This window comes from Lutra lutra, chromosome 8 (assembly GCF_902655055.1).
Source record: "Lutra lutra chromosome 8, mLutLut1.2, whole genome shotgun sequence".
Lineage (NCBI taxonomy): Eukaryota > Metazoa > Chordata > Mammalia > Carnivora > Mustelidae > Lutra > Lutra lutra.
Window position 1 is genome coordinate 13,753,170 of NC_062285.1, and position 16,717 is coordinate 13,769,886.

The window sequence follows — 16,717 nt, forward strand, 5'->3', positions numbered from 1 at the left end:
ATAAAACTCCAATGAAAAAAAGAGAAAACTCAATCAATTTCACCACTGATTATAATTAGAAAAGTTATCAGCAGTGAATAGAATGATTTACAATAGAGTTGTGTTGTAGATATGCATATACTTGGAAACTACCAAACTAAGAAATGACTTTGATAAGTGAGAACCTTTTTCTGGATAGAAGAAGACAGTCAAATGGGTCACAGAAGGTTAATATTAATGGGAATATAGTTAAAATTAATTAAAGTGCTTTCCAGAATAGCCATTCATGGAAAATAGAAATTTTTGCTGACTTACTTAAAATAGTTTGTAATTAAAGTTGCAAGGAATTATCTGCAAACCAAGGCCATGTTTCCTGATGGATTTATACGTGCATTGTTTCAATCAGGCATCTGTTCTGTCTGTTCTATAAATATCTCTCAAAACTAACCACTTCTCTTTATCTCCATTATCATCATTCTCACTGAAGACAAAATCACCTCTCACCTGAGCTAAGGGACATCCCAATTGTCCCTTCACATCAACTCTTGAGCTTTTCCAGGCCATTCTCCACAATCATTCAGAAACCACTGAGTGCGTGTAGCAGTGGGTTCTCTCAGTGTCCCTCTCCCCCTCCTTGTACTTCCTCTTCCTCTTCTCCTTCTATCTTCCCACTTAAATTTCTTGATTAGTTTCCCATTCCTTCTGGATAAAGATGATCAAAACTAGAAGTCTGTCTTATAAGGTATTATACTTAGTAATATATTCCCAGGTAGAATGCGTGGCATATAGTAGACACTCAATAAATATATGTTGAATGAATGAACAATGTAGGAATAGAAATAGACATATTAATCAATGGGAGACACTATTCAGAACCAGATCCAGGTAGAATTGCTGGAAATGGCATTACAAAATCACTAGGGAATCAGTGCTGTAGGGACAGTGAACTGGCTAGCCATTTGGGAGAAGAGTCTGAATTCTTGTCATATACCATATACCAAAATAAATTCCAAACCTTTATCAATTTAAATGCAAAAAATCATAAAAGCACAAGACAAAGTACATTTATATAATTCTGAGATGAGAAAAGACTTGAAGGATTTTATGTGCAGAAAAGCAAAAGCAGAAAGGATTTTTTAATGGATATTTGACTACATAAAAATTAAAAACTCTCATACAAAAGAAAAATAAATGAAATTACAATACAAGTGAAAAATGAGAGAAAATATTTCCAACACATATATAAGCAACATGTGTGAGTTATAAAGAACTCTTCTAAGCTGATTAGGAAAAGACAAATATTTCAATGACAAAAGGCCGTTTATAAAATAAAACCACAAATAAAAAATATGAAGAGAAGAAAGTATTTAGCTTCATGAGGAGTCAGTTAAAAACAAATTGAAAAACAAAGGCATTTTTTCCTATCAAATTGGTTATTTTCAAAAAATAATAATCTGTGGTGTCCATGAAATTGCATTGAAATTATTGGTTTTTTTACTTGTCTGATAATAATGTAATTGGTTCAGAGATTCTAAAGAGCAGCTAAATAGTATATATCAAAAGGCTTACATATGTTTATATACTCTGGACTAGTTGTTGAACTTAGGCACTTCATGCTAAGACAATAATACAAGAACCCAGCTTCATGCCCCAAATATTTATCCCAGCATTCTTTATAATTATGAACATATGGAAATGACCTAAACATCCAACAAACTTAAAAATTGTTTATATATTATGACATAGAGCAGAATATTATATAACAAATTAAATCATTTATAAGCAATATTTAACAAAATGAGAAATGCTTAAGATATTTTATTAAGATGAATTGTATGTGCAGGATAACAGCAATAAGCATGCTTAAAGGAAAAAAATGCAGAATGTTAACGTCAAAGGTAAGATTTCTGCAGTGACTTTGTGTTACTTCCACAGTCTGAAAAAAATATTTTTTTCAATTTTTTTAAGATTTTAAAATTTTATTTATTTGTCAGAGAGAGAGAGTATACAAGCAGGGGGAACGGCAGGCAGAGAAAAATCAGGCTGTCCACTGAGCAAGGAGCTCAATGCAGGACTCAATCCCAGGACCCTGGGCTCATGACCCGAGCTGAAGCCAGATACTTAACCAACTGAGCCACCCAGGCATCCCTGAAAAAAAAAATTATTTAAGTAAGGTTCAATGATCCTAGCCACAAAGCCAAGAAATAGCTTGTCCCAAATGCTAAAAGTAAGTTCAAAATGTAGAAAATAATTTGAAAGGAGAACCACTGATTTTAAAAAATAGTCTGTCATGTAATAGTTTGGGTTAAAGATGATTACTATATTCAAAAATGAGTTTTCTCCACTGAATTTAAATATTATTTATTTAAAATTCCCTGTCATATTTATCATTAAATATAAATAAATGTTCCAGGCATCACATTTTAACAAACTTCAGTAATTAAAATGTACAACTGAGAAGTAGTATGATTAAATATATATATATATATATATACATATGTATAAACATATATATATATATATATACATATATGTACATATATATGTATGTCAAGATAAGGTTTATGCTTTTTTGGTTAAATATTGCAGAAGTTACATAAAATACATTTGTTTGGGTTTATCTCTAAAGTCTAAGTAATCTTCCAATTTCTGCATTTTAAAAATATGTATGTAATGATGGGTATCGAAATTATTCCAAATCTATTCTTTATTTAAATGAATAATTTAAATTTTACATTATTTAACATAATTCAATGAAACTGTGTTTGGCATTACATAAACAACCACTGGCTGGTGCGAATGTTTTCCCTGCTGTCAGCCAGTTCGGTCTGGGTTGTGCTATATTACACGGCAGCCTACATTTGACCAGTCAAGTAGAGAAAAATGATCAAGAAGACCCAGGACAACTACTGTATAGGAACTTATTTTTACATTATGAAGTCTTCCCGTATTTATTTCATGTCATTGGAAGAAGGTAGACTGAGACGTTTTCATTTTATGGGAAGTGACTGCATGGCCGTGACTTTTTCTAACAGCACCTCTGTTTCTTTCTTCCAGCTGCTTCTCTGCTTTGCATTCAGGCAGATGAGCTCCAAGAAGCTCTCACCTCCCACTGTGTGGTCACTAGAGGAGAAACCATCATACGACCCAATACCGTAGAAAAAGCCACTGATGTCCGAGATGCCATGGCGAAAACTTTGTACGGGCGGCTCTTCAGTTGGATCGTCAGTCATATCAACAGCTTACTGAAGCATGGCGCCTCACTAAGGTAAAATTCCTCAGGAAACATTTTTTTCCCCAAATGTCACGTGATGTTGATCTGTTTTCTAATTTACGGATTTGTATAGGAGTCCTTCTGAGGATGTTCTTAATGTTACCGTGTCATTATTAAAGTTCTCTTTCAATAGATCTGCTTTATTTCCTAGTAGCACTTTATTCGGCCAGATAGCTATAAAATATTTAAAGTGCTGGAACATAAAATAGTAGCAACATGAGCAAATATAATAGAAAGTGAATTTTTCCTGTGACATCTTATCCATATGTTCTTTTAATAAGAGAGTGTGTTGTGAAGTATAAACCATTTGATACTTGCATGAAATGTCATTTTTAGCAGGGTTTTTTTTTTCATGTTTTCTTTGTTCTAAGGGATCATATTAAATCTTGAAGACAAAGGAAAACTTTATATTTTAACTGTCACCATAACCCTGTAAGGGTAGCTCTTATGACCTGTAATGAAATTTGGTTCAGAAACCCTCTAAATAAATAGTAAGTGATAGAACCCATATATGAACAATAATGTTATTTGACCATAAGTCTATGCCCTCATCTTAGAAATAAAGAATCACAGCCACCATTAACTGAATGCTGTCTGTGTACCTACCAGGAGTTGTGCGTAGATATAAGTCCCTACATTTACACCTAAAACTTTGTTCTGCCACAAATTATACAATCTGTAGAAATCTGTATACAAAAAAATAAAATAGCTGCCCACCCTAAGTTACCTTGCTCACATTTGCTTGCTAAGCATAAAAGACCATTTTATACACATTTCAGATGAGTAACTCACTCTCATGTTTCCGCTAAAATACGTACCACACCATAATATTATCCAAAACGCCTGAGAGACTGTCCATTATTCCTCCCTGTTCTCAACTCTGGATCCCTCGGAATTGCTTCTTGCCTCCCTGTAGCCTATCTGACTGGGTCTGCAAATCAAATCCAATTTGCCCATTAGGATTTAGCGGTCAAGATAGTTTGTATGTTCATGTGTAGCCATCTGTAGGATGCCACACTTTCAAGTGAAAATGGAAACATTCGAGAATTTTCAGTATCGGTATATTCCACAGACAGCCTCGCTGTGTTAGTTACCATCGGTACATCTGGCCCCTCATTGGTACCCGGAAGAGTACAACCCAAACAGGCGATCTGCTGAAAATTCGGCTAGAGCCTAGTCACTCCTTAGTCACTTTCCTTTCCCTACATAAAGGAAGCTATCCAAATCTTAGATTTTTATTTTTTTAATTATTTTTTATTTTTTTTAATTTCTTTTCAGTGTAACAGTATTCATTGTTTTTTGCACCACACCCAGTGCTCCATGCAATATGTGCCCTCCCTAATACCCACCACCTTGTTCCCCCAACCTCCCACCCCCTGCCCCTTCAAGACCCTCAGGTTGTTTTTGAGTCCATAGTCTCTCATGGTTCATGTCCCCTTCCAATTTCCCTCAACTCCCTTCTCCTCTCCATCTCCCCATGTCCTCCATGCTATTTGTTATGCTCCACAAATCAGTGAAACCATATGATAAGTGACTCTCTCTGCTTGACTTATTTCACTCAGCATAATCTCTTCCAGTCCCGTCCATGTTGCTACAAAAGTTGGGTATTCATCCTTTCTGATGGAGGCAAAATACTCCATAGTGTATATGGACCACATCTTCCTTATCCATTCGTCCGTTGAAGGACATCTTGGTTCTTTCCACAGTTTGGCGACCGTGGCCATTGCTGCTATGAACATTGGGGTACAGATGGCCCTTCTTTTCACTACATCTGTATCTTTGGGGTAAATACCCAGTAGTGCAATTGCAGGGTCATAGGGAAGCTCTATTTTTAATTTCTTGAGGAATCTCCACACTGTTCTCCAAAGTGGCTGCACCAACTTGCATTCCCACCAACAGTGTAAGAGGGTTCCCCTTTCTCCACATCCTCTCCAACACATGTTGTTTCCTGTCTTGCTAATTTTGGCCATTCTAACTGGTGTAAGGTGGTATCTCAATGTGGTTTTAATTTGAATCTCCCTGATGGCTAGTGATGATGAACATTTTTTCATGTGTCTGATAGCCATTTGTATGTCTTCATTGGAGAAGTGTCTGTTCATATCTTCTGCCCATTTTTTAATTTTTTTACAGAATGTTTAAGAAACTAAAATAGGACCATTCAAATAGTTTAGTTCAACCTGGAAAGATTTACCTTTAAGATTTCGAAGAGCCTGCATTCTGTGCCGGGCTCTGCCGCTAACTTGTTGTGCAGCCCTGGGCAAGCCACTGCCTTTCTGTGCATCTGTCTTCTTCAGCCTGTTCAGTAAAGGCGTGGAATGACAAGTCAGTGGTCTTAATTGTTTGCAGGTAACTTGGAGCCTTCTAAGAATCTCTTGAAAACTACATTCTTCACTCCAAAATAAAAAATGGACACCTACCCACCAAAATATGGCATGTGATTGTGACTCCAGACCCTTGATGGCCATTAGCAGATCCCAGTTTAAGAATCCCTGAACAAGGTCAACACCAAGGTCTTCTGGTTCTAACACATTATTAGACAAGTTAAATATCTATCTCAGTGGGATCCTGTGGGACAACAGTTTTTTTAAAGAATGATAATTTTGACTAAACCAGCAAAAATTTATACTCACTCTTCATAAATAGTACTTAGATAGCTTTCCGTTTGTCCATCCTGTCACAGGGTCCTGGAAGTTTGCATTCTAAGTTCAGTCAGTTCTTCTAAATACAGAGAATATATTTCACTTCTCAGCATGCAACAATCATTTCCAAATCACTTCCTCACACAGTACCAAGAGTTAACCTAGGTTACATATAGTGAATACAGAGAGATGTTTATACTCTCTCAATTTTTTTTCAAGTAGGCTCCACACTGGATTTGAACTCATGACCCTGAGATTAAGACCTGAGATAAAACCAAGAGTCTTGACGCTCAACCTGCAGAACCACCCAGGCACCTCTATTCTCTCCTTTTTAAATTGACATGAAAGTAACTTTGCAATACATCTATTTCTTGGGGAAGGGGTAAACTTTTGACCAAGTATCTAACTTTTAATGAACAGAGAGGAATTAATTATTATGGAGGAACAGGAAAAGCATGCATTTGGAATATTTAATTATAAAATAGTTATTTACGGTGCCTGGGTGGTTCAGTTGGTTAAGCATCTGCCTTTGGCTGAAGTCAAGATCCTGGAGTCCTGGGATTGCCCCAGGTCTGGCTCCCTGCTCAGCAGGGAGTCTGGCCCCTCACCCTGCTCATGCTCTCTCTCTCTCTCACTCTCTCTCAGATAAATAAAATCTTTTTAAAAAATGATAAAATAATATTTAACTGCATTTTAAAGTATTTGATTATAAAATAAATCTAAATATATTTATATCTTTCTCCAGGTTACTGTTTATTCTATATTATTATGAATGAATAACTCAAAAGTAAATATTGATTCTTTAAAAGAGGTAAATATTTTAGCAACATGTTTTAATTGTCCTAAAGTGGAAGACTAAAGATACTCTTACACAGAATTTTCACTTTTCTGCTATAATTTTTACTGAACATATTTTTGCTGTGTTCGGAGTGCTGGCCAGGTTTTCCCTATGATTCAGAACTTAGGGCTATGATCTTACACCCATGAACCTCCATGAGAAACTGTAGTACAAGGCAAATTGTGTATCTTTTATAAATTAAAGTTAGTGCTACCTACTTTATATTCATTGGAGAAATTTTCACTCTCCATCTTGGTAGTAGTTTCTTAGCTAAATCACAAAAGTATGCTTGAAGATACCCCACTATACATTCCCTCTTGAGAAAGTAAGTAAGAACTCAAAATCCTGCCTCTTTAATTTTCCAGTGAGAATGGTGATGAACTAAGCATCGGTATTCTGGATATATTTGGCTTCGAAAATTTCAAAAAAAATTCCTTTGAGCAGCTGTGCATTAATATTGCAAATGAACAAATTCAGTATTATTTCAATCAACATGTGTTCACCTGGGAACAGGTAAGTCAAGCCACTATAGAGAGGCCTGCCTGTGTATGTGTTATATGCAGAATTCTACCAACAAAGCAGGACTTCACAGTTTTCAAGCCTTAAACAGATAGGCAAAGGAAAGATTTTCTTTTCTCTGTGCCCGTAGTAAAAACAAAAACAAAACCAGAAAACAAGTATAATTTCGTTGTGTCTCAAAGTGTGGTATTGAATGTCCTCCATTGAAAATGAATGCACCCTGCCGGAAAACCTAGCAGGTCTGAGCCTGTGTAAACAAAGAAGTTTCCTTTGGAAATTTAAGGAAGCAGATGTGTCCAACTGTTCCTCTTTCTGTAGACTGCATAGCTGAAATTCTGTGTGAAATTTAAATATCCGTCTAAAATGCATTAAACTTCAGAATTCCCGTAACTAGGCAACAGAACACAAGATAATGGGTTGGATGCAAATGCCACGAAATGGCAATTTTGTCAGGGTACAACGTGTAATTTATGATTCAGCTTCAAAAATCAGAGACTTACTTGAATTGCATTTGGCAAAGCTGTAGTATTGAAATTATTTAAACTATTTTATCAGGTCTAAGAGAAGCAGTCATATTTTATATCGTTTCGTATGTCATTGGGCTCCCTTTAATAGTATGAAATTGTTTTGTGCTTACAGATTAGAACCGAAGTTTTTATTTAAATTTGAGATAAATTAGAGGGACATATACCTCTTTCAATTCAAAATAGGTTTATTGAGAATTTACTTTAGAATTGCGCTGTGAAAACACTAGTACCAAAAGAAAACATTTAGATCTTGACATTTCTTGGGCCCCAAAAAAGTGGGGGGGGGCGCACAAAAATAGATTTTTTCTGTGTTTGCATAGCTTTCATCTACCCCCAGGAGCTGGTCCACCAAATATTCATTCCTTCTCTTCTTTCTCATTCTCTGTCTCTGGCTTTGTCTCTGTCGCTCTCTACTCCTCTCTCTGCTAGTGCCGTCCCTCAGTCTAGATAAATAATGAAATCTTTAAAAACATTAAAAAAAAAAAGAAAGCCCTTCTCCAATGTGCTTCTCTCTTAGCCATGGCCTCTCTCTTCCCTTCACAGCCAAACTTCTTGAAAGCATGTTTGGTATTCATTGTGCTGGATTGATTTCTGCCTCACCTGCATACACTGAGTTTGTAGCATCTGGCTCTGACATCCCCCGCCCTACTGGAATGGGCCTTCCTAATCTCATCAGTCATTATTTGTATCAGAAACATTTTAGTCTCTAAGTTATCAGCCTTACTGTAATTTTCAATGTGATTGGCAGGTTTGTGTTTCTGGAAGACCCCTCCTTTGGCATCCTAAATACCATCTTTTTGTTATTTTTCCTGTACCGTCCCATAGATGAGTAGTTCTCAATCCTGGCTCCATATTAGAATGACTTGGGTAACTTTGTACAATCCCAGTGCCCAGACCCTCTCCAGACCAGTTAAATCAGGTCTCTTGGGATGAGACCCAGGCATCAATATCTTCTAAATTTTCCCACTCTATTCCTACATACAGCCAAGGTTGGGAATTACTGTCCTAAATGCTAACTGCCCTGAAGTGTTCTGTCCTTGACCCTCTTACACTCACTAGGAAAGATCATCTGTTTCCATTATTTCAGTCATCCCTTCATGCTAGTGATGCTCAAGCCCCCATCTCCCACCCATCCCACTTTTTGAATTCTTGGCCTCCATTTAAGCTAGTTTCCAGAACTTTACCTGGAACTGAACTTGTCATCTTTCTTCTTCAGTGAGTGACATCTCTGTCCACCCACTTACTCATGCCAGAATGTCGTGTTACATTTCATTTCTCATTACTGAAATCCAGAAAATTAATGTGCCTTGTTCATGTTCTTCCCTCCTCTGTGCTCCAGTAAAAATATTTGGTTTATAATTCTGCCTTTCTCACTAGGCTGCAGACTCCTTGAGGTCAAGGATTATGTTTTAATTAATTTTGTATCTTCAGAGCCCAACATGTAGCGAGTGCTTGATGAATATTCATTAAATTAGTGTCATCTTGCTTTAATTCCTCACAGTGTTCACAGAATCCTTTCTAACCAGAGCCTGAAATAAGTAAATTTTGTCTGTTTGTTTGTTTGGACTTTTCGATAGGCTTCTATTAGAATTACCTCCCTCGTGGAACTGGGTACATCCTCATGTATTTCCTGTCTGATTAATTAACAGCCTGTCTTGGGAGATCTCTGTGATTCTTTTCTTTGGGGTTGAGGTTAGAACCTGGTTTTATTGGAACTAACCTTTAAACCAGTGTACATAATTTTCTCTCTTTTTTTAAGATTTTATTTATTTATTTTTTTTTTAAAGATTTTTTATTTATTTATTTGTCAGAGAGAGAGGGAGAGAGAGCGAGCACAGGCAGACAGAATGGCAGGCAGAGGCAGAGGGAGAAGCAGGCTCCCTGACGAGCAAGGAGCCCGATGCGGGACTCGATCCCAGGACACTGGGATCATCACCTGAGCCGAAGGCAGCTGCTTAACCAACTGAGACACCCAGGCGTCCCAGATTTTATTTATTTTTGACAGAGAGAGAGACTGCAAGAGAGAACACAAACAAGGGAAGTGGGAGAGGGAGAAGCAGGCTTCCTGCTGAGCAGGGAGCCTGACGTGGGGCTCGATCCCAGGACCCTGGGATCATGACCTGAGCCAAAGGCAGATGCCTTATGACTGAGCCACCCAGGCACCCCCATAATTTTCAATAATTATTTGCTTTTCACTTTTTATAGGTTGTTATATTTTACAGTGCACTTTGATTGATAGTCTTGAATTTTATCCATGATCCTAATGCTCTTAATGATTTTTGCCTTTGGGCTGGATACAAATGAAACTATTCTGGAAGGCTCTTTTGAATATCCTCGAGAGACTTTCCAAACAAAACAACTCAAAATTGCCCCCAGCGGGTTAAAATTTCAATTAGAATCCAGGCCATTCACAATCCTTTCAAGTGTCTTCCTGGAGTAACTACTCAAGAATCCCTGCTTCCTAATCTTATGGGCCTGGCATTGGCAGTTTAGTGATCTGGCCGTTGATGTGTGATTCGCTGGATATGGGATTAGCCAGTAAGTCTCTAGATTTTAACATGTGCGTGCACATGTTTGTTTTGTTTTGTTTTGTTTTGTTTTTCCCCACTCTGTCACTTCTCTGTGAATGCAAAAATTGTAACTGAGAAATGCTAACTACAGCTGTGTGTTGTAGCTATCACAGGTCGGGAATGTACTTATTCTGCGGTGCCTGGGTGGCTCAGTGGGTTAAGCCTCTGCCTTCAGCTCAGGTCATGATCTCAGGGTCCTGGAATCGAACCCTGCATCGGGCTCTCTGCTCAGCGGCGAGCCTGCTTCCCCCTCTCTCTCTGCCTGCCTCTCTGCCTACTTGTGATCTCTCTCTCTCTCTGTCAAATAAATAAATAAAATCTTAAAAAAACAAACAAAATAAAGAATGCACTTATTCTGATTTCTGTAAGTAAGAAACAGCTATTAAGCCAAAACATTAATTAAAGTCATGGTCACATTTTCTTGATCCAATATAATCATAGGTTTGACCAGAGAGCGCCTTGATTTAATAGTTCCGTTATTGCTTATCAGTAAGACATACCATTCTCGATTTTATGGACATTCAGATAATCTGAGCAGTCTGAGCAAGACAGAAGCCTCAGGCAACACCTTCACAGATGAAACAGCTTCTGGTTCTATTTAAACCAACAGACATTATCTCTACAGACAGTCCTACAACATCGGAACCTTTATTTATGTTCCAATGAGCATTTATAAGAAAAGGGTTTCCTTATTTAGCCCGAGTTAACTGATAGGTCATATACAGGACACTCCTGTGTATTATTTGTATTTGTAATGTATTAATTAATTAATAATATGGGACACTTCAGCAAAGTTGGTTATAAAGGTATTTTGAATATCGTTTTCCCATTACTTCCTTTTTGTTGCTGTTAATGTTACTATTGAGAGAACCTGTGCCAAATGTGCAGGGCTGGCCCTGCTACAGGGCTTGAACTCACAACCTTGAGATCAAGATCTGAGCGGAAATCAAGAGTCCAGACTCCTGAGCCACCCAGATGCCCCTCCCCCTTTACTTTCCGTTAAAACAATAATCAATAGACTACAGTAATACCAATAATCAATAGACTAAATTTTTAGTGAATGAATTTATGGCACTGACTTAATCCATAGTTTGCTGGGTGGATAGTTTTCAAGAACACATAACTCCTGAAATTGTTCTGGAGTTTGATGCTGAAGCTGCCGTCCTTTTCCAGCACTAGGTGAACCGTTTTAAATATATTGATTTTAACAAAATTTAAAGGGACCATTTTATATCTAAAAACAATGGTCTGAAAATCAAATAACAATAGCAGCCCCTCTCCCTACAAATAGACATTAAGAGTATAGTTGTAACCTTTTAATGTTCAAGATTCAAATTCTTCTAAGAGTTGCAGCTGAAAAATGTATCATTAATTCTGTCAATTTTTTAAATTTGACAAATAAGGTGTTCATGGGTCAGCTTTCCCTATTATACTTGTATTAGCATTATTATGGGATGTCTACTCCTATATTTTTCCAGAAGCTTTTAGTTAGCAGCTCAAAGGGCAGCAAACAAGTAGCTCCAAGTCTGGTAAGGGGGGCCTCTCTACAGTAGCCTTCACACGGGCTGTTAGCCAAGATTCTGCCTCTGTTTGGTCATTTTGTTTGTTTTCTGCCTTTCTTCAATATGAGAGAGAGGACACCAGTAATCAAAGTGTGATAGAAAGCTTGAAGTTCTCTTCAAGTTGGAGTCAAGCTGATGCTGTAGTTTGGTGGGTTTTGTCTGTTCTTTCGATCGGGCACTACGGTGTAACGATTGTGGTGTAGCATATTCAAAAGAAATGAACCCTGTTCCCTAGAAGTTTGTTTCAAATCAAGGGGAATGAACAACCAACCATTGATGAGTCACCAATGGGCATCTGTTTGAGTTGGAACAAATGCCATTGTTCTTTGGAACCCATTAGGTATCCTACAAAGTGTTGTTCTAGAATCTTGAAGATTCACTCTACTTGCTTCTACTCCTACTTATACCTAAGGGGAATATTCTTATCCATTAGTGGAACACATCTTCCTGGCTATTACCAGAACTAAAGTTCATTTTTAAAGTGAGCTATCAATATTTGTTCTGTACAAAGATGTACATATGTCATTTATATATCTGCCCGTGGGTTTAAAATTAAAAGTTGGAAGTCATTTTATAAGCAGGAAACCATTTACAGCACATAATGGAAACAAGAACCGCAATTACGGCTCTGGCTTCTCTTGGAGTAAGTAATATATATGACTTTCCTCTCTAGCTGTTCATAGCCTAAAGTTTGAAGCTTTTGAGATGTTGAATATGGGCTCCAATACATAACTTGTGGCAATTACAAAGAACAAAAATCCATCCATTATACAGTATCTACGCTTTCAACTTTTTTTTACATTACAAAGTAAAAAGAGTCAGTCATTTGATAAAAAAAAAAAATGGGCAATTCAAAATAAATTCCTTATAAATCTCTTCAAGTTGTTTTGCTTGCAAAATGTGAATTTCTATTTCATATCCAAATTTCTTCCCCATGAAACAAACCATATGTGTGCAGTGGTGGTAGCATTAGTCTTATTTTAGCTCTCCAAGTGATAAAGGCCATTTTATAGGCATTTTCTGTAAGCATTAAAACAGCCATTCATTTAAGAAACCTTTGATACAACAAGGGACACCTGGGTGGCTCAGTCACTTAAACACATGACTTTGACTCAGGTCATGATCTCGGGATTGTGGGATTGAGCCCCTCGTTGGACTCTGTGCTCAGCAGGGAGTCTGCTTGTCCCTCTCCCTTTCTCACTTCCTCCCCCTTACCCCACTTGTGCGCTCTCTCTTTCTATCAAATAAAATAAAATCTTCAGGGAAAACAAACAAAGAAACCCTTGATACAAAACATCTTGCTCTTTAAATGCTTAGCCAAGGTTTGGGTTACTATTTGAGATCACATACAAATGTTCCTTAAACTTCTCACATACTGAGCGAGTTTGGAAGTTGATATCCAAGTGATTGGGTCCGTGTGTGGAGCATCCCTACAGCAGCTTGCAGCTCTCCTGCTGGCTCTTGGCAGGCTGCCTCCTGGGCTCTGTGTCCCCCTCATCCCTTGCCCCACACCTGTGCTGCACACACAGTTTTTCTTTTATCAGTGAAGTTGGGTCAGCACCTCTAATGTGATGTGAGGATTTGTGATACTTATTTTGATAATTTGGTATTGTTTTCAAACTTTTAAAAAATATTTTCATGGGGCGCCTGGGTGGCTCAGTGGGTTAAAGCCTCTGCCTTCGGCTCGGGTCATGATTTCAGGGTCCTGGCATCGAGCCCCGCATCGGGCTGTCTGCTCAGCAGGGAGCCTGCTTCCTCCTCTCTCTCTGCCTGCCTCTCTGCCTACTTGTGATTTCTCTCTCTGTCAAATAAAATCTTAAAAAAAATTTTTAAAAAGTTTAAAAAATAAAAAAAATATATTTTCATTATGATATAAAATAATTTTTAAAGGAATACATAATTGGGAGCATAGATCTATTCAGTGACTCTAGTTTTCTTCATGTCAGGTTCGAGCCTACTATTGACAAAACTGATCCTTATAAGCCAAAAACCTGCCAGTAGAATATAAATTTGTAAGATCTTTTATGGCTTTTGAAGAGTTTTCAAGAGTAGGTATCCTATACAAAAAGTGCTTACGTTAGAAATGTTCACCTTAGGGGCGCCTGAGTGGCTCAGTGGATTAAAGCCTCTGCCTTCGGCTCAGGTCATGATCCCAGGGTCCTGGGATTGAGCCCCATGTCAGGCTCTCTGCTCAGCAGGGAGCCTGCTTCCTCCTCTCTCTCTCTCTCTGCCTACCTCTCTGCCTACTTGTGATCTCTGTCGTCAAATAAATAAATAAATAATCTTTTTTAAAAAATGCTCATTTGAAAAAAAAGAATGTTCACGTTAACATACGTTGTTTCCTTTTTTGTTTTTCTAAAAAAGGAAGCTGCTCTAGGAAGCACCATTTAAAACTTTTCCCCCAAAATTTCATTAAATATATGTAAAATAAAACAAGTATGTTTTATTACAAATTATCTAAAATAGTTTCTCAATAATTTACTTGCCAAATTCTGAATCAGTGACCTGTGTCTTCCCAAGTTAATGATGTGGCCTCCCATTAACATTTATGTAAAAATCAACAGGATCGTTGAGATCTGCTTTGGATAGAAAGCACAAGAGGAGATAGATTTCAAATCATAATTATTATTTTACATCAAGAGTTTAGATTTTTATAGCACACATATCACTACCTTGTTTTCTTCGTTTTTAGTTTTTACAAATATTTAGTTACTTCAGTGAAATGTTCCTACTAAAAATACTGTGTATATATATATATATATATATATATATAGAAAGAGAGTGAATGATAAAGTAAATATGGTAAAATGCCAGCAGTTGGAGAACTGGGGGAACTTTGGGCACACGGGAGTTCTTTGTCCTGTTCTTGGAACTTTTCTTTACATTTGAACTTACTTCAAAATGAAAGGCAGCACAGTTTCTCTTTTCACTATCATAAAAACACTCAACTCACTTTGAGTAGTGATAGCCCCCTAAATCCTAGATTTTCAACCTTTAAAATGTTTTTCCTAGAATGAAGATTATTAGAATGAGTAACTTCTTCTCAATAGTTTCTTTCCTCTGGGAGCAGTGTTTCCATAAATGTGAACACTCATTGAGCAGTTGGTGAGTAAGAATTCTTTTCCTAAAAGGCAGACATCAAGGGATAAATGTGTTTATCTGTCTTCCTTCCCCTCCACCCACCCCTTGCACATGTTCCATCAGCGGAAGGTTTATGCATTCATTCATTAAGTTTCACATCACATTCAGGCAGTTTGGACATTTTGAAATGTTTGAACCAAAAGAAACCTAAGTAGATCATCTATATATGACAGATAAAAATGACTCCTTGTTACTTACTCAAAGTCACAGTCTGTTGAAATAGAGCCAGGACCAAAAGCAATCTACACATTTAATGTAATTCCTATCAAAGTACCATCCATTTTTTTCAAAGAAATGGAACAAATAATCCTAAAATTTATATGGAACCAGAAAAGACCTCGAATAGCCAAAGGAATATTGAAAAAGAAAGCCAAAGTTGGTGGCATCACAATTCCGGACTTCAAGCTCTATTACAAAGCTGTCATCATCAAGACAGCATGGTACTGGCACAAAAACAGACACATAGATCAATGGAACAGAATAGAGAGCCCAGAAATAGACCCTCAACTCTATGGTCAACTCATCTTCGACAAAGCAGGAAAGAATGTCCAATGGAACAAAGACAGCCTCTTCAATAAATGGTGTTGGGAAAATTGGACAGCCACATGCAGAAAAATGAAATTGGATCATTTCCTTACACCACACACGAAAATAGACTCAAAATGGATGAAGGATCTCAATGTGAGAAAGGAATCCATCAAAATCCTCGAGGAGAACACAGGCAGCAACCTCTTCGACCTCAGCCGCAGCAACATCTTCCTAGGAACATCCCCAAAGGCAAGGGAAGCAAGGGCAAAAATGAACTATTGGGATTTTATCAAGATCAAAAGCTTTTGCACAGCAAAGGAAACAGTTCACAAAACCAAAAGACAACTGACAGAATGGGAGAAGATATTTGCAAATGACATATCAGATAAAGGGCTAGTGTCCAAAATCTATAAAGAACTTAGCAAACTCAACACCCAAAGAACAAATAATCCAATCAAGAAATGGGCAGAGGACATGAACAGACATTTCTGCAAAGAAGACATCCAGATGGCCAACAGACACATGAAAAAGTGCTCCATATCACTCGGCATCAGGGAAATACAAATCAAAACCACAATGAGATATCACCTCACACCAGTCAGAATGGCTAAAATTAACAAGTCAGGAAATGACAGATGCTGGTGAGGATGCGGAGAAAGGGGAACCCTCCTACACTGTTGGTGGGAATGCAAGCTGGTGCAACCACTCTGGAAAACAGCATGGAGGTTCCTCAAAATGTTGAAAATAGAACTACCCTATGACCCTGCAATTGCACTGCTGGGTATTTACCCTAAAGATACAAACGTAGTGATCCGAAGGGGCACGTGCACCCGAATGTTTATAGCAGCAATGTCTACAATAGCCAAACTATGGAAAGAACCTAGATGTCCATCTACAGACGAATGGATAAAGAAGATGTGGTATATATACACAATGGAATACTATGCAGCCATCAAAAGAAATGAAATCTTGCCATTTGCGACGACGTGGATGGAACTAGAGGGTATCATGCTTAGCGAAATAAGTCAATCGGAGAAAGACAACTATCATTTGATCTCCCTGATATGAGGGAGAGGAGATGCAACATGGGGGGTTAAGGGGGTAGGGGAAGAGTAAATGAAACAAGATGGGATTGGGAGG

At 37.6% G+C, this 16,717-nt stretch overlaps 1 protein-coding gene across 6 annotated transcripts in view; it reads left to right on the plus strand.

Annotated features, from left to right (window-relative positions):
* MYO3A (myosin IIIA) overlaps positions 1-16,717 on the plus strand; it is a 248,501-nt gene that overhangs the window by 145,944 nt on the left and 85,840 nt on the right. For all 6 annotated transcript variants that reach the window (XM_047743195.1, XM_047743199.1, XM_047743198.1 and 3 more), the window contains 2 exons: positions 3,037-3,247; positions 7,096-7,243. In XM_047743195.1, coding sequence (XP_047599151.1) covers positions 3,037-3,247; positions 7,096-7,243 — 359 coding nt within the window. The remainder of the gene's footprint in view (positions 1-3,036; positions 3,248-7,095; positions 7,244-16,717) is intronic.